Source organism: Nasonia vitripennis, chromosome 1 (genome assembly GCF_009193385.2).
Source record: "Nasonia vitripennis strain AsymCx chromosome 1, Nvit_psr_1.1, whole genome shotgun sequence".
NCBI lineage: Eukaryota > Metazoa > Arthropoda > Insecta > Hymenoptera > Pteromalidae > Nasonia > Nasonia vitripennis.
Genome location: NC_045757.1, coordinates 37,192,466 through 37,220,302, shown reverse-complemented (window position 1 = coordinate 37,220,302; position 27,837 = coordinate 37,192,466). Strand labels below are relative to the sequence as shown.

The 27,837-nt window shown below is 46.0% G+C and overlaps 2 protein-coding genes across 20 annotated transcripts in view; both read left to right on the top strand.

Moving 5' to 3' along the window:
- Nucleotides 1–22,953, top strand: part of LOC100123943 (protein cordon-bleu) — an 89,882-nt gene extending 66,929 nt beyond the window's left edge. For 8 of the 19 annotated variants that reach the window (XM_031933769.2, XM_032600270.1, XM_032600272.1 and 5 more), the window contains 18 exons: nucleotides 6,682–6,825; nucleotides 9,320–9,464; nucleotides 10,782–10,868; nucleotides 11,029–11,155; nucleotides 13,424–13,857; nucleotides 14,178–14,529; nucleotides 14,640–14,651; nucleotides 14,836–15,099; nucleotides 16,500–16,550; nucleotides 16,791–17,594; nucleotides 18,484–18,693; nucleotides 19,291–19,488; nucleotides 19,561–20,157; nucleotides 20,236–20,546; nucleotides 20,626–20,720; nucleotides 20,798–21,209; nucleotides 21,293–21,874; nucleotides 21,957–22,953. In XM_031933769.2, coding sequence (XP_031789629.1) covers nucleotides 6,682–6,825; nucleotides 9,320–9,464; nucleotides 10,782–10,868; nucleotides 11,029–11,155; nucleotides 13,424–13,857; nucleotides 14,178–14,529; nucleotides 14,640–14,651; nucleotides 14,836–15,099; nucleotides 16,500–16,550; nucleotides 16,791–17,594; nucleotides 18,484–18,693; nucleotides 19,291–19,488; nucleotides 19,561–20,157; nucleotides 20,236–20,546; nucleotides 20,626–20,720; nucleotides 20,798–21,209; nucleotides 21,293–21,874; nucleotides 21,957–21,974 — 4,843 coding nt within the window. In that variant the 3' untranslated portion in view covers nucleotides 21,975–22,953. Of the gene's footprint in view, nucleotides 1–299; nucleotides 322–6,681; nucleotides 6,826–9,319; nucleotides 9,465–10,781; nucleotides 10,869–11,028; nucleotides 11,156–13,423; nucleotides 13,858–14,177; nucleotides 14,530–14,639; nucleotides 14,652–14,835; nucleotides 15,100–16,499; nucleotides 16,551–16,790; nucleotides 17,595–18,483; nucleotides 18,694–19,290; nucleotides 19,489–19,560; nucleotides 20,158–20,235; nucleotides 20,547–20,625; nucleotides 20,721–20,797; nucleotides 21,210–21,292; nucleotides 21,875–21,956 lie in introns of those variants that run through there. The other 11 variants (XM_031933771.2, XM_032600304.1, XM_032600285.1 and 8 more) reach the window with 9 other exon arrangements.
- A 2,437-nt stretch (nucleotides 22,954–25,390) lies between these two features.
- Nucleotides 25,391–27,653, top strand: LOC100123940 (xyloside xylosyltransferase 1). Its single transcript, XM_001607672.6, has 3 exons — nucleotides 25,391–26,101; nucleotides 26,174–26,647; nucleotides 26,730–27,653. Exons 1-3 carry the CDS (start codon nucleotides 25,664–25,666, stop codon nucleotides 26,934–26,936), a joined length of 1,119 nt encoding a protein of 372 aa, XP_001607722.1. The 5' UTR covers nucleotides 25,391–25,663; the 3' UTR covers nucleotides 26,937–27,653.
- Nucleotides 27,654–27,837: the final 184 nt, after the last annotated feature.

The following is a 27,837-nucleotide window of genomic DNA, read 5'->3' as shown; positions in this document are numbered from 1 at the left end:
GCACACCGCTTTGCATTGTCTGCTGCAGTGTGTAAGTAGTATAGGAAAAAATGAGAATCCGAGATAACCTTCATTTCTCGCGCTCACGCGAACTGGCGCGTGTCTCGCTCGCTGCATGTGGAAAGTACGATTTTAATCGAGGAATATTGCCTTTTGTTGACGTTTGGCCATTTCGACGGTCTTAATTAGGCTGTTCGGTCCGCGATGTGTTTTCCTCCTCTGCTGCTGCTGCTGCTGCGAGCCTTTCGCTAATTGTTGCTCGTCTTTTTGTTCCAGGTGAGTGGTGGAAAATGTCATTAACTGCTGAATTGTCTGCGGCACGTGAGTTGGAAAATTGATCGTCATACGAGATGTAGGGCTTGTTTTAAAAGCGCTGATTACACGGTGTCTTCGCTCAATCAGCTTAGAAAATAAGCGAAATAATAGAAAATACCGCGCCGGTTGACACTCGATTGAAGCCAAGGAGGTGCCTCTCGATGTTAACCGTAATACACAGAATCGCAGAATTTGCCCTTAACCAGATTACCCAGAATTCCCGGACTATCTGGAGTGTAAACATTAACCCCGTTGGCTCGAAGTCTCGAATCGATTAAGCGCATCGGCTCGCAAAACGACGTTACGAAATCCACGCAGCATAACGCTTCCTCACGAATCTCGTCCTCGTAATCAGCGAGGCGCGCAATCCTCGCGATCTGCAGCGCGCCGAATAATAGAAAATAAATCAACAATTTAAGGAAAGCCCCAGGAACCTCACGCGTGTTTTCCAGCGCGCAAGTTTCTCAACTGCATAAATCCAGCGATGCTCTATCGCAACAATATCAAGATAAAAGCCCGAGACACACGGTCGCGTGTACACGCGAGTAGAATGGCTTTCGCAACACGAGGAAGCGTGCGTGTACGATAGCTCTTCGGCGCGTGCGAGTTTTCGGCGGCTGACGTGCGAAGATTTTTTCCGAGCAATGAAGCGCACGCGCTCTCCTTCCATTTCCTCCGCGAGGAGTGAAATGTAGAGGACTATTCTTGAGTCATATTTAGCCTAGTCTTTCTCCCGCGAATATGGAACGAGACGCGTAATTGCGAGCTATTTTTTCTCTCTCTTGGCTGCGGTGGAAAGTAAAAGGAGAGTAAAATAGAGACTGCTTTGTGCGGTGAGTTGTAGGGGCATCGGTACGAGACAATGACAAATCAAAGTTCTGGATTTTAGAATTGCCGGCGATTGCGTCAGCGCGGTCTTTAACCCATTTGCTGGAGCAGGATTTTATCGCTCGGCGAGCCGGTGTACCGTGTTTTGTCGCGACTATTTTCTTCCATTACTTTTCAAAAGTACAGTTTTCGCGCTCGTTCGGAAACATGCGCAGTCCTCCTATCGCAGTTACAAATTACACCTCGCGACCGCAACGCTCGCACCTTCTCCAATTATTGTTTACTCCGCGCGCCCAACATCTCCATTACAGTCGCGCACACATGTCCCATTTTCCAATAACGCATTGTCTCCCAACGTCGTCGTCAGCTGTTCATCCCCGCGACAACAGTCCGCCGGCGCGATCCACTGCTCCATTCATCCTCGAAAAACCTGATTGCGACTTTAGGGACGAGTCCCAGCTTCAAGAGAGAGAGAGAGAGAGAGAGAGAGAAAACACGATTATAGTCATTACCAGGACGCGTGCGTGCGTCAGCACCACCTTATTCGGCTCACCGGCGCCAGGTTAATAACGCGCGTCTGGTCTCTTATTCGCGAGCCGATCGTGAAATACTCGGAATTTACGAGGTGCTTTTTCGGGCCGCGCGCTTCTGTGGCGGGAAAACTTTTCAATTCGAGTGGGAGAACTGGTGGATCGCGGCGACATAATTATGAATATTAAATGTGCGTTTGCGGCACGAGTGATCTAAACGGTCGTTAATTGGAAGAAATTCTCGAACGCTTGATTCATTTCCAATGAAAACCGATTTGAATAAAAAGCCTATAACGCGTTTCTCGTATCCTTGCTCAGAAGCTCGAAACACTTCTATTATTTTCCACGAAATCGTCCTTCATTCGTCGATCCATAAGCGTGTAGATGACGTTGTACCGACGTACTTGGCAGGAAAGCTCTTCAGCACTCATGTGATTCATCCCCCAATTACGCTTCTTGCGCAATCAGATCGCGCGCGAAGAAATGGAAAAAAGCAGATCGCACACCCTTACATAAACGCCCAATTCATACACTCGCACGTAGCCTCGTAACGATTCCCGCGCATCATGCGCGCACGTAAGCGCGAGCACGTGGTCTCTTTCGGTGGGCCGCCGACGAAGAAAAGAGCAGTTCAGCGCCTCGAGCGCGCTCCTAAAATTCCATAGCGGCCTTACCGTTACTTCCACCTGCCGCTCGAAAAACGCTCTCCCTCTCCTGCGGCGGTGAACGCGAGTGACAGGAGGAAGCCTATACTCTCCGTGCAGCAGCAGACACAATTGGATGTTATCGCGTGCGATGCATGCGCGCCTCGTGAAAATAACTTTCACCGAATTTCCCGGCGCTGGATCGTTGCTCGAATGGAGCTATTAGGGATAATCGATCTCGTCTAGGTGTTCGAGTTGTGGTTAATTGTCTCTCGCAGGTTGTTGCGGTTATCTAGGACTAGTTTTTTTTTTTGTTCTCTTTTTTTTGGGTATAGGTAATTGGTGGAATTATGCGCGGGGGGATTCGATTGCAGGGAGCGAGCGACGGCTTTGTGAAGACTTCGAGGACGATCGATGCTCGATGTTTCTCTTCTCTCGAAATAAGAAAACCCGCGCTAAATGTGTCACTGAAAAAGGTTTTATCGCCGACAGAAGAAAGCTATAGGCAATTCATAAATGAGCTATCTAATCTCGCTCCACTTACCGCGCGGCGTCGGATCGATAACCGATTTTTCGCCAAAATCGGCCGATTTCCTCGTTAACCATGCAAATCAATAAGCCTACGTCGCATTGCGAACCGGAGAAGGGACAAAAAAGTAACGAACGCGCGAAATTAATTAATTTAGAAAATTACGCGTGATTTCCAGCCGCAAGAGTTTGATTAGCCATCGATAAGCGCGCCGATCTTACTTCGATGTCTCTCGGTGCGACGACCGGTTCCATTCCACGACTTTCTCATCCTCTGATCGATGGCCTCCTCTCCGTCATAGCCGCTGCCGTCGTCGGTCAACGAAAGTAAAAGAAGAATGGACCTTATCCCCTAATGAATCGTTCGAAATAGCCGGGAATCGACGTCCAGTGTCGGCAGCGGCTCGATTCGTCAAGCCGATATGGTTCCAAACAAGAGAATCGCCCACGATTTCCGTCTGTCGGAGCGTGACTGCTTGTAGCGTTCGATACATAAATAGAGTTCAAATAATTGGACGCTGTTGTTGTGCTCTTTGCGATGGCACACTTTTTCGGGTATTAGACGGTGAAAATTTTTTTTTTAGTCTCTCTCGATGGCTAGCTTTTCTCTCATTGTTTCGACTCTATTTTCGACCTATCGATGTAGGTGTAACAGACAAGCCAAATGTTATATTTACGAATTTGCGCGCCGTCACGCTGCAGTCACACGCCCGTCGCAATCGTCGCAATTATCGCGGCGTCGCTGGCTCGAAAACAAACGCGCAGTTAAACGCACTCGCGCCGTAAACTTTTCCATCAGCATCGGCTCCAATAAAATACACACGTCGTCTATTTCGCGCTGTGCGCGACAATAACAAATAACGAGCCTCGATAGTCGCCGCACGGCGATTCGATTCCCGCGCAATAAGTGTCATGGTGCGCGGGTTATTCAATCGGCTCTGATTCTAATATAGTCGGCCGATCATCGTCGAGCTTCCAATGATATAATTGGATTCTCGAAATGAATAATCGAAATTGAAAGTCGACTATGGGGGTATTGTGCGAGGAATAGCGTAACGACTCCCGGGTTCGGACTTTCCAGCATCACTCATCGCTCGTAAATTACTGCCCTTCCTCGCGCATATGTACATATGACGGAGACATCGTCCTTCTCTCTCTCTCTCTCTCTCTCTCTCTCTCTCTCTCAGCAATAATTATTGCAGCAGGATATCTGCTTTCACCGTAGTCGGCTGCAGCGCAGTCGCATCTCTCTGCGATTATCCTTCTTGCCCGGGGTATATGTGGTCGTTACGTGACGAGCTGCAGTCGATGTTGATAATTCGCGGCCGGCGCGCTTTTCGTACCGGGAAATCGCGCGTGATTATGCCCGCCGATGACCGGCTGTTTTATTTTTCAATTATGCAACACAGCGAGCTCGTGTTTCTTTTTTTTTCGGTTGGGTAACGCAGCCGCATCGGGAAAATTTTGACCGTCCTTCGGGTATGCGCTGAGAAAGGCGGATTTTTATCGAGACGTTAGACTCGTTGGCAGAAGCGTCTCCGTCAACCAGTCCGAGAGAGGAAGACATAAAAATCATCTTTCGCACGCTCCGATCTCGCGGATTCGAGGCTATCGGAAATTCTCCGAATCTCAGATTTCACTGCCGCGAGGGGAGAAGATAGCATCGTTAAATTAGACTTTTACTGCGCGCGCGGACACACATCCACGCGAAACGCTGAAAATCCCGAAAGCCCACCAACCGAGTGACACAAGCGTCCCAAATGAGCCCGCAGAAGCAAAACTGAGAGAAAGAGAGAGAGAGAGAGAGAGCCCGGCGCAGTCCTTGATTAACGCGCGCGCGCGCGGTAAGTACAGCGGCAGCAGCATACTGCATCTCGCGAAAACGACTTTACGTAATGTAACGCGCGCTCGTTCCGTTGCGCAACAATCCGGCGCATGGTTTCATTTCTCATGCACGCAACTCTCCGCTCGCTGCTGCTGCTGCAGAGAGCGAGCGAGTCTGAAGGAGTTCCGACGAATAAACACCTCCTCCGGGCCTCATCGTGCCGCTGCCGCTGCTGCTGCCGATTTCGCGACGTTTCGCAGTAGGTGCTCGATTGCTTAATGCGTTGTTGTGGATACAAGAGCGGAGATTTCGAGTGACGATGTAAATACGCGTGCGCGCGGCGAGTTTGCGTTCGGCTCTCCGGAACTTTAGTTTCCGGATCGATTTTTCGCCGAACGCGCTGTAATAACAAATGCCAACTTAGCGGCTGCGTGTGCGAGGGGAGGTTAGAGACCCGCGATGCCGAATGGTCGCAGTCTTGAAACACTTGAGATGTACATATTCAGCGAAACCCGTAGCCATTGACTGAACTCACGATTCAATCTCTTATCAAACAGAGCCGCGCATCCCAACCGATTGTCCGTCGTCTCGAATCTCTCCGTGCGATCTCTCGCGCGCGGGGCTACTCCTCCCACATCGAGCCCCGCAAACTGCGCAGCGTCTCAAAATCCGCTCCTGAATGAATGCGTTTCGTAAGCTCGAGCAGCTTCAATGAACGTGGATTATGTAGCGTCACACCGCACGCGTCTTCATGCTAGCTGAGCAGCGCGCCGCGGCTCGAACAAAGATAGACTCGGTGCGCGGAATATCATTCCCTCATTTCAAGGAGCGACAAGTGTTGGCTAATCGTTACACAGCGGCAGGGTTTTATTGGCGCGGGCGTATCCGCGGGAAATTGGCGAATTATACGAGCGCGGGTGCGTGTGCGGCTTCCCGTCTCTGGTTCACGCTATACTCTTACCTGAGAGCGACAAGCGACAGAATTCGGAGAGACAAGAAGACGTTAGTTTTTGAAGGGGGAATAAAAGAGAAAATCCGAATTTCCTATTGCCACAGTCCACACACTCGCTCGAGAGATTAGAGCTTGGAGAGGAAGTTGCGCGTCTTGCCTTCGCGGTGGCTGGGCACGTGTACGACTCGCTCTATCGACGAGGCGAATGGCCTTTTTCCGTCTGTGTGTATTGTGTGCCGGGCTCTCGCATCGAGCAGATGTGCCGCTGCAGATTGCGAATGGGAGGTGCCGTTGGTTTTTCAGCCGGAGAGAGAGAGATGAGTTTGGTGTGGACGTTCTTGGAGAGTCTGAGAATCGAATATTTGCTCGAATGTAATATTGTTGCTAATGAAACTGGAGCTTGTTGCCGTATAAATAAAACTAATTGCGCTTATCGCGATTTACTAATTGATTCGGAAAAGCGGAAGCTGCTCTTTTCAAAAGATTGCAAAATCGCGCTGGGAGAATCGCAGTCGGCGCGCGAACCTGTTGATGCAGCTGTATAGAATAGTCACCCCATACGCTCGAAACATAAAGTTGTGCTCGATCCTCGAGAGCGATAATCTTGGGTATATAAAATAACCGAAGCATAACAAGTAAATCACTAATCGAGTTAGCCTTTTTCTACATCCCATAGCCTCGATCGCGTCTCGACGAGGATGACCGGGGAGCACATTTCCGTTACTTCCTCGCTCGATTTATTTGCCTTCGACTCGACTGCGTGCGGATATCTTTTACGAGGCGAACCAGCCTCTAACGGCGAAACCGTGTACACGCGATCCTGGGACATAAACGTCGCTTCTTATAAACGGATGCTCTTTACTCGACTAATGATCCAATAAATTAAGCTTATACACGCACTTCTTTTGTTGCTTTTTCTCCTCGAGTCCGGTTATGCTGGGCTGCCTATTTCCCGGGATCGAGTGATTTTTTTTATTTAAGAAATAAACGCAGTCCACTTCCGTGGAATCTGTATGCGATATTAAATAAAGATATAAGCTATTTTTCCGAATTTTTCAGACCAAGAGAGGAAAGATCCTCTGCCATGGTCCTGACCGTGACGGAGGACACCCCCGCGGACATGTTGGCCGGAAGCATGGAGCTCCTCGTGCAGATGCCCCGTGACCATCAGGTGCAGACGCAGCGAGTCACCGTCCAGCGCAGGTACGCATGAACCTTTCATCCCTCGATCCTGCGCGCTTGAGGAAAGAGAAAAAATTACGCGCATCCTTTGGCCTCGCGCGCGAGAGGAAAAGTCTGAAGAGAAAAAAAATCAGAGGAAGAGGAGCCGCTCGCACGCTATGCCGTAATTACTCGCGACTAGACTCGTTACGGAATAATTGCGGCTGCGCGCGGGAAAGGGAAAAAATTTATTATATTACCGACGCGCGCGGTGATACCGGCTCTGGAATGCCGTAATCTCTGGCTCACGGCTTGCGCTGCTCGGTTTCGCAATTACCTGCGTTATGGATTGATTTCGATCTCTCTCTCTCTCTCTCTCTCTCTCTCTCTCTCTCTCTCTTCCTATGAATAGTGATGAGCTGGACGAGGGTTGAGTTTTTCCCTCTTCAGTTTCTGCACCGAGACACAGCGGACTCGGAGTTTCTCGGCTGGTTATTTACTTTCTCCGTGACTTTTCGCGAGACGATTTCAGCCTTTATCTTTATACGAGTCTAGTCATTATGTCACTTCGAAACATTTAGACTTTCGATTCATAGGAGCACATCCATCGCAATATCCCACGCTATCATCTCCCCGGCGGAGAGAGAAACTCGCGTCGATGTGTTCAAACAATCGCTGGCCTTTTTCCCGCGAGCGAGAAAAACGCTTCCGATCGGAGCTAGCGAAGGAAAAGTTGGAAAAAAGCACTGCATCTCCACTCGGCTGTATACTTTCTACGTCCGCGAGCGTCGTCGTCGATCTTCGTGCCGATGATTGGCGAGCTGACTCGCGCCGGTGAAATTCACTCGAGCGCGGTGAAAAATCGATATAGCTGTGGACGCCGGAGCTTTTTGTCGCGGATCGCGCGATGAACCATCGTCGTTTTTTCCCTACTCGAATAATCGAGAAAGTTCGACGCGTCTTCCGATTACAAATCAGTCCTGCTTTTAAAATGTCAACAATTACCAGAAGTATCATGCATTCGCGGCGATTATCCGTAATTATTTTCTGAGAACGACTGTCATTTCGCGCAAACGCCGAAGCGGCGGTAAGTGAATAATTGAGACGCGCGTGTACGATTACTTTGACCTTTGTTCCGCGGCGGTGAAAACTGCACGATTCGACAAATCGTCATTACGTACACATAGTAATGTACTCAACGAGCGCTATGTAAAAAAAGAAGAATCTCTCGCGGTCCTGTCCAATTTCCGCGCGATACTAATGCACACACGCAGCAAAATAACGCGCCGAGGCGGAAAAATAGCATAAGAGAGGGAGTCCGAGCGGTTATACGTTTTTGCTCGCGGGATTTTCTTCGGCGATCGCTTTAATGAGCTTGCACTCGGCCGCTGCGGATCTCGATTCTCGAGTGTTTAGTCGAGTGAGAAATGCCTGAATAGTTGCCTCTCTGTACAGCACATCGAAAATAGAGCGACGCTGGCATGGCGTATAAATTGCAAAACAAACGCGAGTACAGCGCCCCTCGTTCGAAGTAATAGTCAATAACCTTCGCCACACGTATAGACGCTTCCATTCTATCTACATCCTTCTCTCGTCGGCGCCGGAGTCCAAGCAGCCCGTAGAATTCGCCTGAAAGCAGAGCTCACTCTCTCGCGTCGAAACTACCGCGTAAACATATACCGTAATATTCCCACAGCTCCGGCTAACAAGCTATCTATATAGTACAGTACGGCAGCGCTCGCATAACAACCAGTAAATCTCCGGCCGAACAAGCGTACCGTTCCGATCCCCGCCCAAAACAGCCCTCATCCGCGAGCACAAATGATTAATAATCGCGAGAGCTAAGAATCGAATAGGCGATGCCGAGAAAGAGAGGAGGGAAATAGATTTACGGCGAGAACCGAGTCGAGTTACGCGAAATTCGCGTCGTGCCACTTCCGCGCTACCCTTCGGAACTACCGGGGCTTGAAAGCGAGCATGCAGCTTTTGTTTGGGCTGATGCGAAAGAGAGGTGTCGCGTGTCGCGCAACTCTTCGAAAGCAGCGATCCAAGTCGCAACGAAACGAGCTCTGCTAGCATTTGAATATCAATGGGCCTCATAAGCAATTCACCTCCCCGTGTCAGAAAATTTATACGCGACTATCCCGTTGGTCGTCCCTCTTTTATTCGTCACCTCCGCGCAATCTCGATTACTCACGATGATCGCCCGCCAACTTGGCGAATCCTCGGGCTTTGTTTACCCGTAGACCGTGGATTTGAATAACCGTCTCTAATGGTTATGTATAGCCCCGCCACCGGCGTATCTCCTTTTTCTTCGAAGCATACAAGAGAGAGAGAGAGTGCGTTAGCTGAATTATTTATCGACTCGCGCGCGTTAGACCGAATTTACGATTCTCGGATTTACGGGCCGAAATTTATTATCTCCGCTCTCAGCGGTCAGTGAGATTTCTCGAGGAAAATTTCCTGATGCGCGCAAACAACGACTCTCGCGAGGAAAACAACGATAACAAGATATTAAACTCTTGTCTGCTTTCAGCACACCGATGATGGATCTGCTCGTGCAGATCACGACGGCCCACAAGCTCGCGGCCTCGAGCTACACGCTGCAGGCGATCGGCGAACGGGGCCTCGTGCTGCACCATCAACCCAACACACCGATCGGCGCCCTCGACGCTCTGCAGGTGAGTTTCGTGGTTCATCTGCTTTCGCGGTGCTTTCGTGCGGTGTTAATATGACTCCGCGCCAGATGCAATCTCCCAAGTAACAACACGCCAGAATCCAGTTCTGCGGAACCAAAAGTCCCGATGTGACTCATCATCTCGTTTCGCGCATAATGCCTACTTATACAGCTCCGATATCCAGAGCTCGCTCCACTGTACACAGCCGATCCTCGCCTCGGGCCGGAAAAATCTCAGGCGCGCGAGCGGTAAGAAGTCGAAGAAGAAGCAGAGCGAAACGCCTCCTATACGGCGCCGAGGAGGCGCAAACGGCGACTGCAACATCTCCGGGCGCGATGATTTTACGATCGATCGCTATCGCCGGCGTGTCCCTGATGGCGCGAGATGCGATGCTCTTTCTTTTTTCTCGATTCACCGTTACGCCGCGCGGGAGGATTTTTGGTCTTGTTTCGAGGGAGAGAAGATTTATCGATGACTTCCGCGATGCAAGCTACCGGACTGTGCTCTAGGCTAGCTGATCATTGTAATTATTATACCCGGATCCTCGTCAGCGTCGAGCGAGATCGGACGGAAAGCTTTCTTGAATGACCCGAGTCACTCCTGATCGCACAGCCCGAGAAAACGTCTAACATCAACGTCAGTTCTCGAGCCAAATGTGCCTAAAAACTAGTTTAAACAGCCGATTAGCACAACAAAGGACGACTAGCTCGTGCGTCGAAATACTCGGAATTCCTCGATTTCTAACGCCGATCGAAATCAATTCCGGTCCGATGGATCCGCGGCACTCGGCATTACGCTTTTTACCCGGCGCGCTGCGGCGCAGAGAGCCGGAGAGCCGCGCCTTTTTCATCCATCGCATCTCCTACTGCTGCTGCTTCTGTAGTCGCGGTGTCGCATATAAAAGCGCCGTTATGGTTTCTAGGAATGTTGAGCGTGGAACAAGTTATTACATGTACAAGGGTTTTACGAGGAAGAAAAAAGTCCATTACCTTAATTTTTTTCGCCAACTTTTATCACACCCGACGAACCCGACGAGGCGAAAGCTCTCCATTATCGCAGAGAGCGTGTCGCCGATAATTGCAGAGATAAACACGGGGCAATTCCTACCTCTCTGCCTCGGTAAACTAATCGATTTATCGACTCTCCCTCGAGCCGCGAATCAATTAGCCCGATGACTCTCCGCAGCCACTTGTTCGCTCGATAATAATCCCCCGGCGGGACATAATTTCAACGCACCGACTCGTCGGCCCCCGATTGAGTCATTTCGCTACTTATATTGTCGCGTCATTCATTGAGTTTCTTTTTATCTTTCGGTTGCAGGTGAAATTGCTGCCGAAGCAGGGCACCTTCCTACAGCGCAAGAGCAGGCAGACTAATCAGCCCTTCGAAACGACTTTCAGATTGCAGGTAAGGACGGCGATTCCGCGAGACGGATGGCTCGCCGCCGCTCGTTTTTGCTGCATTAATTCTTCTTATGCGCCTCTTATTTTTCGCTGTTTTCATCCGCGATAAGCTTATTCCCGACTCAAATGGAAGAGAAAAACTGAACTTTAACGATCGCCGACAGGTGCACCTGCCGCGCAACCAGCTCTACGTGTCGAGAGTAAGCCCGAAAACGAACCTCGGAGAAATCTTGGACGAAGTGTGCCGCGAGAAGAATCTGGACCGGAATAAGTACGAGCTTCGACACCCAGGTGAGAGATCTCGCATTAATTAATAACACGTCTCCGATTCTTCCTCCGCGCGTGCGTGTATCGATTATTACATCGCCGACGGACAAAAGCCGCCTTTCTATCTCCTCTGTTTATATGTATTATATGCCCGCATACCTGTTTATGCGTATGTGTACCGACGAGCGGTATTCTTCTTTGCGCGAATGTTTAATTCAGCCGGCGCGAGAGATTATTATTCGGCTCTGTGTGTATGTGATTAGAAAGTTCTGAGTTATTGTGATTGAATTGCCGAGCGCGCGTGCTTTCGCGCCGTACTTCATTACATTACGCTGCGCACAATCGGGAGGGAATTTTTCAGCGAAATAATTGAACCAATCGAGATAAATAAATCGAGTGAGCCTAAAATGCCTCGGTGGCAAAAAACTAGACGGACGACTTGTCCTCGGAGAAACGGCCACTACCGGCTCTCGCATCAAATTCCAGCGTCGGCGGGCAGTAATCGATTTCGAGAAAAGCCGGCTTTGAAAATTCGCAAAGGAGCCTGTGCTCTCTGTGCAGGCTTTGCGCAACTTTCCGCGGGTTTACGCGCCGCGGAGAGGTATTTTGCAAGAGACGTGCGCAGTGTGCGCAACGACTGCGCCCCGGCGAGATTCGACGAGGCTCCGCGCGTGCTCGACTAGACCGATGTGTGTCGTGTTTAAACGATTGTTGCATTGCTGGTCTGTTGCTCCGAATAATGCGAAATTGATCGAATGAGAGAAAACGTATCTACAACGTAACACCCACACGTGTTGGGTGATCGCGTTAATTAGCTTCTCGTGCTGCACACAGGTGGGGGTTAATTGAGGATCCGCGCACCGGCAGTCACGGGAGATTCCGGAGTCATAATTAACGGACTGATGGATTCATCTGTCGCCGCATACGATGCAACGCTCTCCACTCAATATTTTATCGCTTCGCGGCTGTTGGCTTTTATTCGATCGTCTCTGTTATGCCGGAAGGAAGTGTCGGCGGCCGAGCAGCGATGTTTTCCTTCGGTAGCGGCTAGTAGATTTTCCTCAAACAAAATGCAAAACGTCGCTAGGATTTCGAAATCGGCGAATCACCCTGATTGCTCCGCAGCTTGAAATTGACATTCCGCTGCAACAACGGCGGCGGTAAAAGCGTCGGCGACCGATAGCATCTTGAGTGATCCCTGACTCGGTTGGCTGGGCTCGCGAACGAACGAACCAAGAAACGAGCGAACCTTACGCGGGAACATCGAACGCGACGCTGACAGAATTCGACGAATGAAAAGCTGAAAAATGCCGAGCCACGAGTTCTTGCGTTAGTCGCTCGGTTGCTGTTCGCTGCTTTGCTCGAGAGATGGAAAAAGGCGATGCGGTGTGCCGAGCTCGAGGGTTTCAGAAATTTAGGTTTTTTTTTTCATCATCAGAATTGCATCAAATACATACATTCTTGATTCTGTGGACATTCCATTTGCCAAATCAAGCCCAGCCTCGTGACAAAGAGAAAACGAAGAAACAAACTCTTAGCCCTTATTATTGAAGAAAAAAACGACTGTCACATCGTCGAGTTGTGCGAAGCGCCTGAAGGGCTTCGGAAGCCCCGTCCTCATAGCTGCGAAGCGGAACGAGATCCGATTTTCTCTTCGGCAAAAAAACTGTACACAGCGCATTCCCACGTGTACTTACCTGATATCTCGTAGCTTTGCGAGAAAACTGACGTTGCTTTTCAAATTGTTTGAACTTTGTGAGCCTATACAAGCTACAACTGCACTTGATTCGAAAATGTCTTTTTATGAAAAAGGTCTTCGTAAACTCGCCATCACACATTGTGGTATGCTTCTTTTGAGCTGGACTCTGTCCAGAAGAAACTCGAGCGCTTTTTTCCCGTGTAGGCACACGCGGATGTACTTTTTAAGATATATGGACTGTCTAAAAAAAGTCGACCCGGTTGCATTAGGTGGCTAATTGATCCGAATGATTTGTAGAACGAGTCTTCGGAGAACAGCCGATTTTTTCTCTACTTATGTAATGGACATTGGTTAATCGTTCGAGCTATCGTCTAGAATGTTGATCGAGTGTTAGTTTTTTTTTTCAGGCGAATGGTTTAGATTTACAGAAGTGTAGTTCGGGCTTTGCGAGCTGTTTCGATTTCAACTTCAAATGAAGTACTGTAATGCGTGCAAAAAGTGTTAATTTTATCCTGACGCCTCGCATCTATCTCTTATGCCTTTTATAACTCAGACGGCTGTCTAGACTAATGGTAACAATGATGATTTTCCAGCCAACCTCGCCGAAACCCTGGATCTCAGCCTAACGCTTCAGGACTACCACCTCCAAGAGGTCACTCTCTGCCCTCGCCAGCAAAGCCGAACGTTAATGGGTTCCGCCCTGAGCAGCCAAGACATCATGGCCCTTCAAAAGCAGGAAGAATGTCGTCGACAACAAGCCCAGAGAAATAGCGGTGGCGGTGTATTCGGCTTCATGTTCAAAAAGTCCAAGGAAAGCTCTGTGAGCACCGACAGTCTGGGTAACCGCAGTGTCTCGCCGGCGCGAAGCGACGAGACCGCCAGGAGCGCCAGTCCTCAGCAGCAACAGCAGCAGCTTATGAGGAATAATTTTAACGGTCAGCAGATGCCGCCGAATAGGCCGCTGAGGAAGAGGAGGCCAGCGCCTAAACCGCCGACTCAGGGACAGCAGCTGGAGTCGAAGATCGAGGTGAGATTCTTAGCAATAAATTATCAGCGCCGCAAAGCTTCTATTGCATTGTTTCAACGAGTATCAAGTTTCGGTCGATTTTTCGATTACACACATTTTGCTTATATTATGTAAATTAAAATCATTCTAGACTCCGCACTACAGGTGATTATCGATTTCACCTCGTACGGTTTCACTTCATGCATTAAACATCCGGAGCAAACAATCACGGCAAAAATTGATTTCCCTTCTTAGCTTCACGCCTTGCAGCCTAGCATGCGCTTCTTATGAACCAAGTAAAGATTTAGACAAAAAATTGACCTGTGAATTTCTCTCTGCAGCAAACGACGACGGTTTCCCGGACGCAGTCGAAATCCGCAAGCGATAACGCCACGACCACTACGTCGGTCCCGGGCAAGGACAAGATCGTGATAAGCCACAGCCGCAACAGCAGCGACAGTTCGGGCTACCACGAGGCCTCAGTTCTGAGCGACAACCCAGACAACAATGGCCAGGGTGGTCGCATGCCTGAAACCCTGCCGAGGCGCGGACGAATGCAGGGTATACTCGAGGCGCCACGAAAGCTCGCTCACACTTCACAGGCCAGCAAGAGCCTTGGAAATCTCGCTATGGCTAGCAGTCAGGCTGGAACGCTCAGCAGGGGTGTTAGCAATACTTCTCTCAGCTCTGCTGGTTGGTTGCATTATTTTATGAGATTTTTTAATAAGTAATTTCAAAGATAAGGAGATTATGTTCAAAAATTAATTTTTCTGTGGTATTCCATTTTATGCCGCCACGTCAAGAATCTGGCTCAAGTAAGTTTTTGTCGAGCTTGAGTAGTAAAATGCTAAAAAATGTAAAATAATCATTTTCATTCAAGGAGAACAATAATTATCATATTGCTTGAATTGAGGAGCCGATTGAATATCCGTTAATCCTTTAGATTATAAGGACAGTACATTAACTTGAAAATTAATGTTAAATTTTATTATCAAATAGGTCAACGCAAGAAGCGCGCAGCGCCGCCCCCGCCGATCGCCCGGCCGCTGCCCTCCGCGATATCCACCCAGGGTCTCGAACGCATCGTCGATTCGGACGAGTCTCTCACCTCGGACATGGATCTGTCCAAACCCTCCTCCGACATCGATGCCTCGGCGAGCAAAGCTAGCTCCGACATCGTCTGCTCCAGTCACGTCCGCGGCCCGATAGCCGAGCAGCCCGAAGATGTAGCCGCTGTAGAACCCGCTAGAGTAGGCAAGAGAGGTAAGCTAGATCCTGCGCAGAGTAGCAGCTTTGGCTCGGAGGATAAAAAGGATGAAAACTCAGGCTCTGCTTTCCTGGGGAGATTCGTCACACCGTTGACGTCTTCCTCGGACCGTGTGGACTCAGAGTCAGTTAGGTCAGTGCAGAAACCAAACAGCGTCGCGGTCGGAATCGGGTCGAGTACTAGTCAAGATGGGTTCGATTGTAGAAAGGGCAGTGTGAGACAGAGTAAGAAAATTCTCGTCAAAGTACCTACTATCGCGAATTTAAATTTGAACTTGGAGTCGGAATGTGGTATACTGGAGACGAGGTACAGTCCTACTCGAAGTCACTTGGGTAACTATTTGTGTGAGGAACGATGCAAGCTTCGGAGACACCTTGCGCACAGTTTGAGCTTTCAAGCAAACGATAGCGCGTTGGGGCCGAGGAGTAACCGGACGACGAACGATCGCTTCAACGCCGGGGGATTCAAGCAATGGCACTCGAACCGCTTCGACATTAGCAGAATCCCGAAACTCGGTGATTTAAACCTTATCCGGTTTCACAAGGAGGCTATAACTTCTAGTCAGGACTTTGACTCGATGGACCTCTTGGACAAGAATCTCTTGCCACCGCCGTTGAGTAACCTTCATATATTTGCGATCTCGACCAAACCGGAGGACATCGCGTTAGCTCCTATGGAGGAGTCGATCCCCGGGGATATCGATAAGCTGCCTTCGTTGCCGATTATAGATCACAGTGAAAGGAAGCTCGACCTTGAGAAGAAGCTTAGTATCTTAGAGCCACCCCCACCGGGACTCGTCAGTCGTGAAGAGTCGAATGAAAATTGGAATAGGTTCTTGATGCAGTTGAATTCCATATTAGAAAGCAGAGTCGGAGAGTTCGTCTGAGCGATTATCATTTGTTTTACTGTTAACTTTGATACACTGTGCTTTTGCGTGATTAACGCCGATGTTCTTTAACTTTTTTGTTATTTTATGGAGAAAGAAATTTGATTGATTTTAGCAGTCCTTTCTTTCAGTAGATGTTCTGAAAAATGATTGGAAGTTTATTTCGTATTTTTATACTATACCGCATGTTGCGTTTATTATAGTGTGATTAACAAAATGCGTTTTGCAATACAAATTCATTCGGTAACTTTCAATCAATATACATGTTGCAAAAGTATGAAAACCGAGATGATTCCAATCGATTTTCTATACATTCTATAAATGTGATAAACTCTATCGTGCATTTAAACATTTGCGATAATTTTAAGAAATTTACTTTTATAATTTACAACTATGTAAACCAAAGATATCAAGACTTGAATTTTTTAAAACGATTATTTAACAATATAATATACAAGCGCTTACTACTCATAAACTTGCTTCTAAACATAAGTACTATTATTATTCAAGCATGCCATACGATAATCATTGTAAATAGGATTACTATTGCTTTAGCCAAAGGTTTGTGAGTATTATCTTCATCTAGATTAACTATGTAGTCTAGTTACGCTTTTTACCTACTACCCGCACTATTCCTACTCAGCTTTGTTTTTGATTATCTGACACGATTTATCACATCTATAGCAGCCTTTAGTGACTAAACAATTTCGATCTGGCATGGACGCGCGTTCATCCCTAATCTCACCCCGCTTACTTACCTTTCAACGCAGCATCTAACTTTCCCCTGTAAAAAACTCTCAGAACTCGCACCACCTGTGCCAAAGCCGCGCAAAGTCCTGAAAGCATCGCCTACACCATCGGCAGCCTCGTCGCCAGTGTCCGTAGATCCGCCAGACTCGAGAGCCTCCTGCAGTCCCTGTCCCTCTGCATCCGCGAGCTTCGGTCTGCCCAGTCTGACGGAGGACGAACGTGAGGAGATAGCTATGGCAATCGACTCCATAGTCGAGGCAGCCAAGGGTCATGATTTCGACTCGTTGAACAGTAACGACGATGAGAGTCTGGTTGAAGTTGTTAAGAGGAGAATGTCGGAGGCTCTAGACGAGGTATTCGTCGAAGATGTTAAGAAGAAGGAAGACGATGAGGTTTCCGTGACCGATGTGGTTGTTAAGGCGCCACCGATGTTCGAGGACGACTCTGTTACTCCCACGAACGAACATGATGGTCCTAAAGAAGCTTCGGAGGAAGTGAAACATCTTGAATCTGCAACTGAAGAAGCTGCAAAAGAGGTGAAATTCGAGCTTGCAGATGATACAGATTCGAAGCCTCCTTCGTGCGCTGTCATATCCACGATTCCTAAGTGTGACCACGTCGAACCGTATACCGACGGCGACTTTGGCATGTCTCTTGAAAGCAACGACTCCAACGGCAAAAAGCAGAGGAAGGTCGTGAGAAGCCAGTCAGAGATGAGCCACTTCGACTTTGGTCCGGCGGAGAAGCACAGTCGACACCTGACGACTCAAGGAGAGGCGTTCACTTTTGCGCTGAATCCGAATCTAGGAGAAGCTGCTACTAAGAGCATCGAGGCGTCCATTCAAGCGGGATCAGGTGCTTGGAGATTCACGAGTTGAGGGGCTGCACTGAGCAGTTCCATTTTATTTTGTTACTCTGCTGGGCTTTTTTATGATGCTTTGTAATATCAATAAGACAGTTGATAATAACTGTCGAAATAGTATATTGTGAATATCTCTGTGGTTGGTAATTTATATCCTCAGTGCAGCATCCAGTCCAACTCACATCTTATTTACGCACAATGTAGAATTTTAGTATCGATGATGTTGTATAAGGTTTGAAGGTTGTCACTATTAGCGCGAACTGCATGACCCTTGCACACGAATTACTTTCTCTTACTAATTTTTATGTTTACAATGAAATTCAATATGCACTTGTTTTAACTTGTATGGAAGAGGGTCGCTGGTATTGGATTATTTGAACACGAGGTACTTTTGCACACTATTAACTGCTGGTGATGGATTTTCGATTGTTGTTTTGGTGGAATTTAGTACCTGATTAAGCTATTGAACACTATTATTAAAATATGACATAATTATGTAGTTATTAATTTTTAGTTTCTAAGTTTATAGTCTCTTAATGTAATGAAAGCGACGAATACAAGAATAACTGTATATTCATGTCACTAATATCTCCAATACTGACGACTTTCTCCTGATTCAAAAATAGAACGATATTCGTCTTATTTTCATGAGAAGTATTTTTCACGACACTCGAAGGATTCTCACTGAAACTGTTTACATCTTTTTTACTCAAAACATTACGTACGAGGCTATTATTTTAAAGTATAACGAACAACTTTGAATAATCTTCAAACAAAAGTAAATTGTACGATACCATCCGAATCATCCGTTTTGGTGAAAATTTAGCTTATGGAACCTTCACTTTCTCTCTCAAATTCTAATAAATTATTTTCCAATCTCAGGTATAGCGCCGCCGACAGATACGGATATTCTTCTTCAGAAAGTCTCCGATACGTTGTCGCACTCGTTGACGCCTCCATCGCCGCCGCCTACACCCGAAGAAACCTCGATTCTCGAGGTGCCGAATTTCGTCGCCAACAACGCTACGATTAATTCGAACAATGCTGCCGAGGAGAAGGTCATGGACGTGAAGAACGTGTCAAATGCTAAAGGTAATTAATTTGAGCAGTAATATGTTTGAGGAAAAATTCTGGGGGATTATGATTTTTTTTTATAGTTTAAGATTGTAGGAAAATTATGTTAACATTTTATTTAGTGATGATGACCTAGAGATTAAAAGTTAGAATAAGAAGGTTTGGCCATTGCATCGGATTCTCAACTATGTTATTGCTATGTGATTACATAGATTTAAATGTTCTCATTCAATACTGCTAACTAAAAAATTTTCCTACCTCAAACAGTAAAACAATAGCGAATTGTAGCAGTCACGAAATCTAAATATAGATAATTCTTTGTTTTAAAAGCACTACAGTTTGAACAATAATATATGACAGTACCAGTTAAACCGAGTCCGACGCAATAGCCAAACTCCTCCAGTCCTAACTGTAAATGCCAAGGTCATCATCACTAAATACCTCAAAATTCGTCCGTTCGATTTCCTACCCACCCACTTCCTTGTATCATCATAGTCATCGCCACCTACACGCGTTCTACCTTGAAAATCAAAACAATCGCAGGTATCCATATAGAGCAGGTCAGTCATGAATATTCAGTTAATCTGACGACGACGTCCTCCCGAAAAATTTTAGAAAGCCGCGAGAATCATCATCAGTCGACGTTGGCAAGCGAGAGCAGCAACAACGCGACTCTTGGATCGCAACAGGACACTAGCGACTACGTGTCAGCCAATGGTGAAGATCTTAGTATTGGAGACTGGGAGTATCAGATTCCTGCTCCACCAAGTGCCTTCCGAGACGACGATAATGAGTCTAGTGTCGAGGAGAAAGGTATTGATACATTTAGCAATTTTCTGGTCAAATTATCAAATTAACGTAACTTTTAAGCTAATTTTCTCATAGTTTCAGTCCAACCGGTAAGGGAGCCAATCTCTATCGAAGCCGAGGTTCACCAGACGACGACATCAGCTATGAAGCCAATCGAACCTCCAGCAGAACCCAAGCCATCACCGCCGGAGCAAAAGCCTGTCGTCAAAGCTATCCCATCAGTTGACCAAGTCGATTTCGTGCGTCCGAAACCACCGCCAAAACTTGTCACCACATCGCCACAGCTGTCTACCACAGAAGTCTTAGAACTAAGCAAAAAGGCCGAGGTAATATCCGAGCTTGAAACGAAGATTAATAGTCACAAGCCTATCATAGAACCAGTGGTAGCCAGGGACGACGAGTCTTACGCGCCCAAGATTGCACCTGTCGAGAACAATCTGTCCAACTTCACCATCACGACTTACTCGCGACAGAAGAGTCTGGACATATTCGAAAACATGGAACAACCTGTGCATAGTGAAACCAGAGTATTGAGCACATTTGCTACTCTTACAAGGGGTAGGAGTATTGTTGCAGATTATGCCGAGGAAAGAGTTTGGAACGGAGGAATCAAGAGCGCTCAAAGCATGGAGAGAGTCTCCGTGCCTCTAGTCGATGATCGAACCAAGTTTGGTAAGTATTTTTATTAACAATACTAAAGTTATGATAAACTTTAAAACTTTAAAATTAATCATGTTCGCAATTATACAGCGGAACGAAACGATATGCTGAGGGAGAAGGTCTCAGTGCACCGATCAAAGAGTTACATCACGCTGTCGAGCAACGAGAAGTTCCAGAACCGTGCCAACGAGATCGAGAAGAGCAAGGAAGAAAAAAAGTTAGACGATCACACGAATTACGAGATCAAGGACTCGTCCAAGAGATTCACGAGCCTGGCTAATGTAAACCAGAGCACTAACGATGAGATACCTAGGCATAAGGAAAAGTTCTCCCAGTGGAGGGACAATATCCTCAGGAAGCAAGAGGAACCTTCCAAGGAAAAGCAGTTACAGTCCTTGCAGGTGTGCATTTTTTCTTTTCGGTTCAATGTTTAAGTTGTTTAGTTGGTTTGCAATGGCGTTAATCTCTATGTCATTGCAGGTACTGAAGAGTATTTTACCGCAATTAAAAAATGCGCAAGCGACTGAAGAAAACGGCTACAAAAGCACCAGTGATAATTTTACCATAAAGAAAAGGTATGATGAGATAAAAAGACATTTTCTAAACTTTGGACAAAATTATAAACTAAAATGAGGATTTATAAATTGTTTAGACAAGAGCCTCAGTGTGAAGAGCCACAGGAAACTCCAACAGTCTCCTCAACGACCCCCGACGTCCAGCTACGGGTGAACCGTCGTCCTCAAGAGCCGTCTAAGCGCTACACGTATGGTGGACCACCAGCGGTAAGTCTTGGCAGCTGGTCAGAGCGACCCTGCGTTAACGTGCAGATTAAGACCGACACAGACTACAAGTTCGGCGGTAAGAACAACCCCAACCACAGCACGTCCGGTGCCAAGACTGTAGTCAATCTGAATGGAGGAGGTAGTCACACTGTCGAGGAGAAAAGCGAGAGGATGCAAAAGGAAAATGGGGTCACATCGCAAGAGAGTAAGGAGCCGATGGTTGTGCACACAAAACCTGTCGTGGCTGAGAGGGACGATGAATCGCGCGTTGATACAACCTCGGTTAGTTCGTTATGAGTTTCCACAAGCTGAAAATGATTATAATACTTGAATGTTTGTATTTGACCGGATTTTCATCGTTACAGGTAAATTTCAGGGAGCTAACTAAGGCCTTTGGTCAAGATGTCCGTCTACGTCCAAAGCCGCCCGTACGCAATCCACACAACCGTCTGTCCGAGTACCTCGAACGGCCCAAGCCGGAAGTAATCGCTTCCAAACAGAACGGTTTCGCCGAGCCGCACGTCACGACGACAACATTTAACCATAATCTTCGCAATACCAATGGTCCGGTACCACCCGTCAAACGGTACACCTCCGTCGTTGGTATAACGAACAACAACAACACTGTAAATAACAATAACGTCAACCACATCGGTGCCAACAACAACAACAATAAGGTTCATCACGCGAACGGAGCATCGAACTTTAGGTTTACTAACGGCTCAGCGCCAAAACCAACTGTCACCACTGCAGCGACAAAGGGTTTAATTCAGAAAGAAAAAGAATACACGGTGCCAAAGCCGCCGACGATGCCGATCATTACGGGAGTTACGCTCAAAAGCGTGAACGCGCGGCCTAAGTCGAGCCCACCCATGGTCCAGGCGGATCCTAGGGATCAGCTACTGGAGTCGATCAGGAATTTTGGCGGCCGACAAAAATTGAGAAGCGTAAGTTTGTGATCTTATTGATGTTGGAATCGTGTTCTCTTCAGAAATTTTGACTAATCATGAATTGTTGTTTTACTTACAGACTGCTGAAAAATATTAAACGTGGACAAGCTACAAGGCTGAAAGCCAGTTCTTCCGCGGAATTAATCAGAAATCCGAAAGATGAACAAAGCCGGAAGCGAAAAAGAGACTTTTCAAGAAGGTCTATGAAGAAGCAAGAATGATAGTTGTCAGTCAGTCATAATGTTAGAATTAGGGTTACGTGAAATTGAATTGCATGGTTAAACGTCGTTCGAAATTCTGAAGACGTTTGGGGCCATCCGGTTGCTATTATTAGTATTAACAATGTTCTTTATTAACGTAAGGTCCTTGTTTTCGTGAAATTGATCGAGAAATTTGTATAGAAACGATGCATGAGCGGGCTTTGCCTTTTCCTTGTTCTCATACATCTGATGTTACTTACTGTAAATATTAGTGTTAGTAGTTATCTTTTTTGGGAAGAAGGATACGTTTGTCGTTATAGCTGTTTCAAGAAAAAAAGAAAACTTTTTGGTGCTCAATTTCTGTACGTTAGTTGTGTAAGATTTCGCCTTTTTTCGAAAAAAAAGAATGTGTGAACAGTCTAAACTTCTCTTGATGATCGTCGGCTACTGTTGTAAATGTTTGCCAAACGCGAGTTAGACTCGCACGAAAGTCAACGATAAAAAGATATTATTTTTTTGTAAAAAAAAAACTAAAACGTGAAAAAACTTAAAACATGTATAGACGATCATACGAACTTTTCACATACATAGTCATGTCGATTTTTCGACGATGGTCACTTTTATATGTTATAACATTATTATACTACTAACAAATGTTCTAATCAATGATTCTAAACTGTAAGATTCTATCAACGGGACCAAAGGTAACACTCATCTTATTTTAATACATTGTACAACGATTTAGCGCATGTATGTATGTTGTATAAGAGCGAGCGAATGAAAAAAGAGTAAATTGTACTGATAACATACAAAACAATGATAATTCCCACATGTACATGTTATAAATGAAAAAATATATATATTTATCGAGTATTATCAAGTTATTTGTTAATATATACCTTTAAAGTTTGTATCTGGCCGTTATTTTCTTGTTCTAAGGCATTTTCTTTCGATTCTTTCGACTTCGACAACATTTAATCTGACTTTTGTATAATCTACAAATTTTATATAATACAATAAGATCCTTAATTCTTAACCAACCAGAACGTAATTATTAGATCATGAGATAACATTTTTAAAATAAAAATCACACAGAACTAAAATGGGGGTTGGTGAGCGAAGCGAGCAAGGGGCAAAGCCCTACTAGTTCTATTTATATGCGTAAAAAACTAGACCTGACGTTTAAAATAGATATCTATCTACATCGAGTGCGCATCAAAGCATTTGAGTTTTAGTGTGCAGCAACACAAAAGTGTAACAAATATGATTGAAGTGCCTCATTATATATCCGCCACGAATATCCCATTGTATAAAACTACTTTCATACATTCTTTATTTTCAAATTTTCGATTTTTGTTTTCGATTCGTAGTGGGGGGCAAATCTAAAAAGCACGAGAATTATTTAAATTTGGATGACTTTACAATTATGTGCATGTAAAATAATGTAAATGAATTTTTTCTGATAGCGTTTCTTATGCGTATTAATATAGAACACAGTGACGACGAGGTTCTATATAGAGGGTGGGGGCTGCTGCATTTTCTACATCTGGTTTTCCGACGCTTTCAGTTGCAGCAGCAGCAGCCGTTAGGCACTTATGGTGTTTTAAAAGAGTGGAAAACGTAAGAAACGGAAGTATAAGTCGCACAAAACCTGTGAGATATGAAAAAGTTCTCTTCGCTCTTTGTTTCATACAGCTCGAGTGAGCGACAACAAACATTCGACAATTAATCGTAAATAGTTGGGATCAGGAAGTTCGAAGACGTGTGATAATTAAGTCTCCCGTCAACCTCCTACTGATCGGGATAGCAGAGTAGTCGCGTCTGCAATGTGGCGGATTCGGATTTCGGACTTCGGTCACTTGGCTGCGCAACAAGCTGTATGGCGCCACTGGCGACAGCCCGCTTCACTTGGCTCTCCAATTAAAACAGGAGATGCTCTTACGAGCTGATCGAGTCGCTCCTGGAACGCGGCGGCGGCGCCGATGCCGAAGCCAGGTCAGCGCGAGACGGGAACAGCGCACTGCCACTGGCTCGCAGTGAGCGGCATAGACGCGCATCTCAGTAGAATGATGAAAGTTTACAAGTTGGACGAGTGTTTGGATAGAACTAGGGACGTCATCGTCGTTAACGCAAAGGGCGAAACTCCCCTTCATCTGGCTGTCCGAATCCGCACTGCAGCTACGTAGATATCAAAGAGCTTCTGGATCGCGGAGCGATCTAGTTGTTGATCGATTATTGATGTTTCCGACTCGGCTGGAGCAAGAAAAATAACGAGATGACTCGCCAGGCAGAGCCAGACCAGACCCCATGATGCATCAGATCCTACTTCAAGCGAAAGAGCTGCAGGAGTACATGGACTCGTCCATCTGTTTTTTCCTTCTCCGCCTCTAGTGTACGCTCTCACGGCGTTCGGATCAAACGTTGACAAGTGCTCGACCCTGAGGCTGATGCCCGATTACGGTGCCGATGTCGGCCAGATGTTACCGAGCCGTTGTCCCCCCGGATGATAGTCCCGGTCCGAGACTATGGTCTAGAGCGGGTTATGACGAGGACGCGACAAAGATTTTTTGCGATCAGCTGACCAAGCTATTCGCGCTGCGCGATTCACAACTGGAAAGCTTGGCGGTGCTGAGCCAATGGCTCTCGCCCGCAGTGCTCCGAGGAGTTGGTGCAGTAGGCGTGGGCGGGCGCAGGCTGTCCTTTCTGGATCTTCTGCGCGCCGGCGCAGAGGAGACGGCGGCGTACGCGAAGAACAAGGAGCTTCTGAAGGCGCTTGACGCGAAAAAGGCCCTGTTCCCGCTGTACCAGGGAATGCTGGACGCGAAGCTTGCGCAGGGGCTCAGGCGCCGAAGGCTCTTGGAGAGCGCGGCTGTCGCGATGAGCGACGCTCTGAGATTCGCCGACCCGAGCGACGAGTTCTTCGAGAGGACTCTCTCTTATTGCAGTAACGAAGATTTGCTGCACCTCATCGAGGCAATGGAAGTAACTGGAGAATAATTTTATAAATTGTCAATTTGGTCTCTATATGTATGGCAAAGTTGTAATCTATATTTGTACAAGCGTTATTCTATTATTGTAGCTCAAAGAGTCAATCGATAAAATTAATAGCGAAACACTGAATTGACTCTTTTCCCTTCTGCATACCCTTTACACACTCCTTTCTGTGCCTCTTTATCAGTAATCTCTTTTATTGTTTATCTTGTTAAATTATCTTTAACTAAGGCGTATTATATTGATAGCAACATTTCAAACATTTCAAATTTCCCGCTCCTATATAAATCATCGGTCGATAAATCGACCTTATATATACCGATCTCCATATACACAGCACTTTCATACAGTTTCACAGCAGTTATTTCATATACTTACCTTATGCCCTATACGGCGGTATTGCAGTACCTATACGGTACCTTCTCTAATCACTTCTCGAATGTTTACTTCTTGTTAGCTTCTATCCCTCCTACTCCGTATAAGCTCCCGCATAAGCAAAACAGCAAGCTATCATCCTGAGGACTATCGTAGTGTGCGACATCTAACCTCCAAATCTCTCCGGATGCTGCGATGACTCGTCTCGCAGTGGCTGGTTATGCGTCCCTCACGTAATTGCAAGCTACTCCTGAAGCTGACTTTTGTCCTCTGCGCCCTAACCTTCGGCCTCTACTGCCTCCGTGCACCGAATGTTCTCACGGACGTGTCCAGCCTCCTCTTTGATGATGCACGCAATGCATCCAGTCAGAAGCTCAACTCCTCGACCACCTTAGCTCCTGAAGATATCATCGTGCGAAATGGGAGTCTGGGTGGAGACGGAAAGAGGAAGAAAGAAGAAGTGTATAATGTTTGGTGTATATTTACTAAAGTGACGAGTAACTCACCGATGAGAAGGAAGTTCAGGATGTTTGTGGACTCGCTGTTGAAGTACTCGACGGGTGGTGTTGTCTTCCATGTTATTACAGATGAGGAGAGTAAGATCATTGCCGAGAAGGTTATAGAGTACAACTTTCTTGTCAATAAGAAGAAAATGAAGGTAACCTCACTATAAAGTTTACTTCTGGCATTATTGTTTATTTAAATACTTAAGGTTTGCGTATTATTTTAGGTGCAATATTACAATGTTCATAAGTTAGCGATAGAAATAGAGGATATAGTCTCGGTGATGTCACCACATTTTAGCAGTAAACCAGGAACATATTATTCAGATGCTTTATTCTTCTTGTCACTGGGCTTGCACAGAATAGCTCCTCAGGATCAAGATACAGCAGTGATGATAGATGCGGACACAAAGTTCAGAGTAGATGTGAAAAAACTTTTTAAGGAGTTTGATCATTTTGGAAAACAAGCTTTATTCGGACTTGGTCCTGAACTGACTCCTGTCTATAGACATGTATTGTACGTATATCGAAGTAAAAATCCCAAGACTATAGTCGGAGAACCTGGTTACCTTGGCGGATACCCGGGATACAACAGCGGAGTAGTGCTTTTGAATTTGAAGGGACTTAGGGAATCCTTAGAGTACGACCAGATTGTCAGTATGGATAGCGTTGAGCATTTAGTAGAAAAATACGAATTTAAGGTTAGGTATATTTAATTTTGATTTCTATTCTGAAAAATTCTTTAAAAAAAATACTCATTAAAAGTAAGTGTTTGCTTTACAGGGACACCTGGGAGATCAAGATTTCTATACATTGCTGGGAATGGAAAGACCAGAATTCATACATGCAATAGATTGTGGATGGAATCGTCAGTTGTGCACATGGTGGAGGGATCGGGGCTATGCAGACGTCTTTGCCAATTACTCGCGTTGCGATTCGGAGACAAAGCTCTGGCATGGTAATTGCAATACACCGATTCCAGAAGACTGAGAAATGAAGAAAAGTACGTTACACTCTGAACCTCTTACCGACCATTGTTAGTTATTAATCAAGTAAAATGTTTTAATACCTCGATAAGAGAACTTATGAAAGTATTAACATAACCGTTGATTTACAGCAGAGCTATTTAAAGTTTTACATACTTAGAAGACTGTAACGTGTTTACAAAGTGTATACATTTTTAATAGAGCTTCAAAAATATGACATACTAATTACCATTATAAAACCTTATATTTTAAGCGAGATAAAAAATATAACTAACAACATACATTTATAGAGAGGAAAACTATTGGATAGTTGTAGAAATAACTAGTACAGAAGCTAGATAATCAAGAAGTATGGATAAAAAGAGTTTTAACGGAACTACCTACAAGTATTCCAAAGATAGTTCTTGAAAAAAATTCTTAATTCATGTGTGTACTTTACGAATATTTAGATATTAAGATGCGGTATGGAAAAACCATGATATTCGTACAACGTGCCTTTTTCGTAACGTATTTGGCGGGTGATAAGTGGTGAAGACCGCTGTTCGGGTGCGATAGCGACCATGTGGTTCTACTAACTGTGATTACGAGCCCATTATTCGACTTTGCACAATTTGTATTATAAAAATTTTCTATTGGGAACATTATAAAAATGTCTTTTCTTTTGTCATTCATTAATAAAGCGTATTATCGCGACAATAAAATTCCATGACATGTATCCATATCCACTAGCTTTGTTCACTACAAACTTACATCAATCCTGAAGGATGAAATGTCAGTTTGTTTTTTCCGCAGTGAACAATATACAATAAATATGATCGGCATCAGCGAGAAGAAAAACGAAAACAGCCTCTCCGCGCACTCCGCTCACCGCCTAATATCACAGCACGCAGTGGGCCGGCGATAAG

Bases quoted from the DNA above. Each gene is read 5' to 3' on its own strand.
- LOC100123940 (XM_001607672.6), top strand. From the start codon at position 25,664: ATGCGTCCCTCACGTAATTGCAAGCTACTCCTGAAGCTGACTTTTGTC. The intron at 26,102-26,173 runs GTAACCTCACTA...GTATTATTTTAG, and splicing joins TCAATAAGAAGAAAATGAAG to GTGCAATATTACAATGTTCA. The intron at 26,648-26,729 runs GTTAGGTATATT...TTTGCTTTACAG, and splicing joins TAGAAAAATACGAATTTAAG to GGACACCTGGGAGATCAAGA.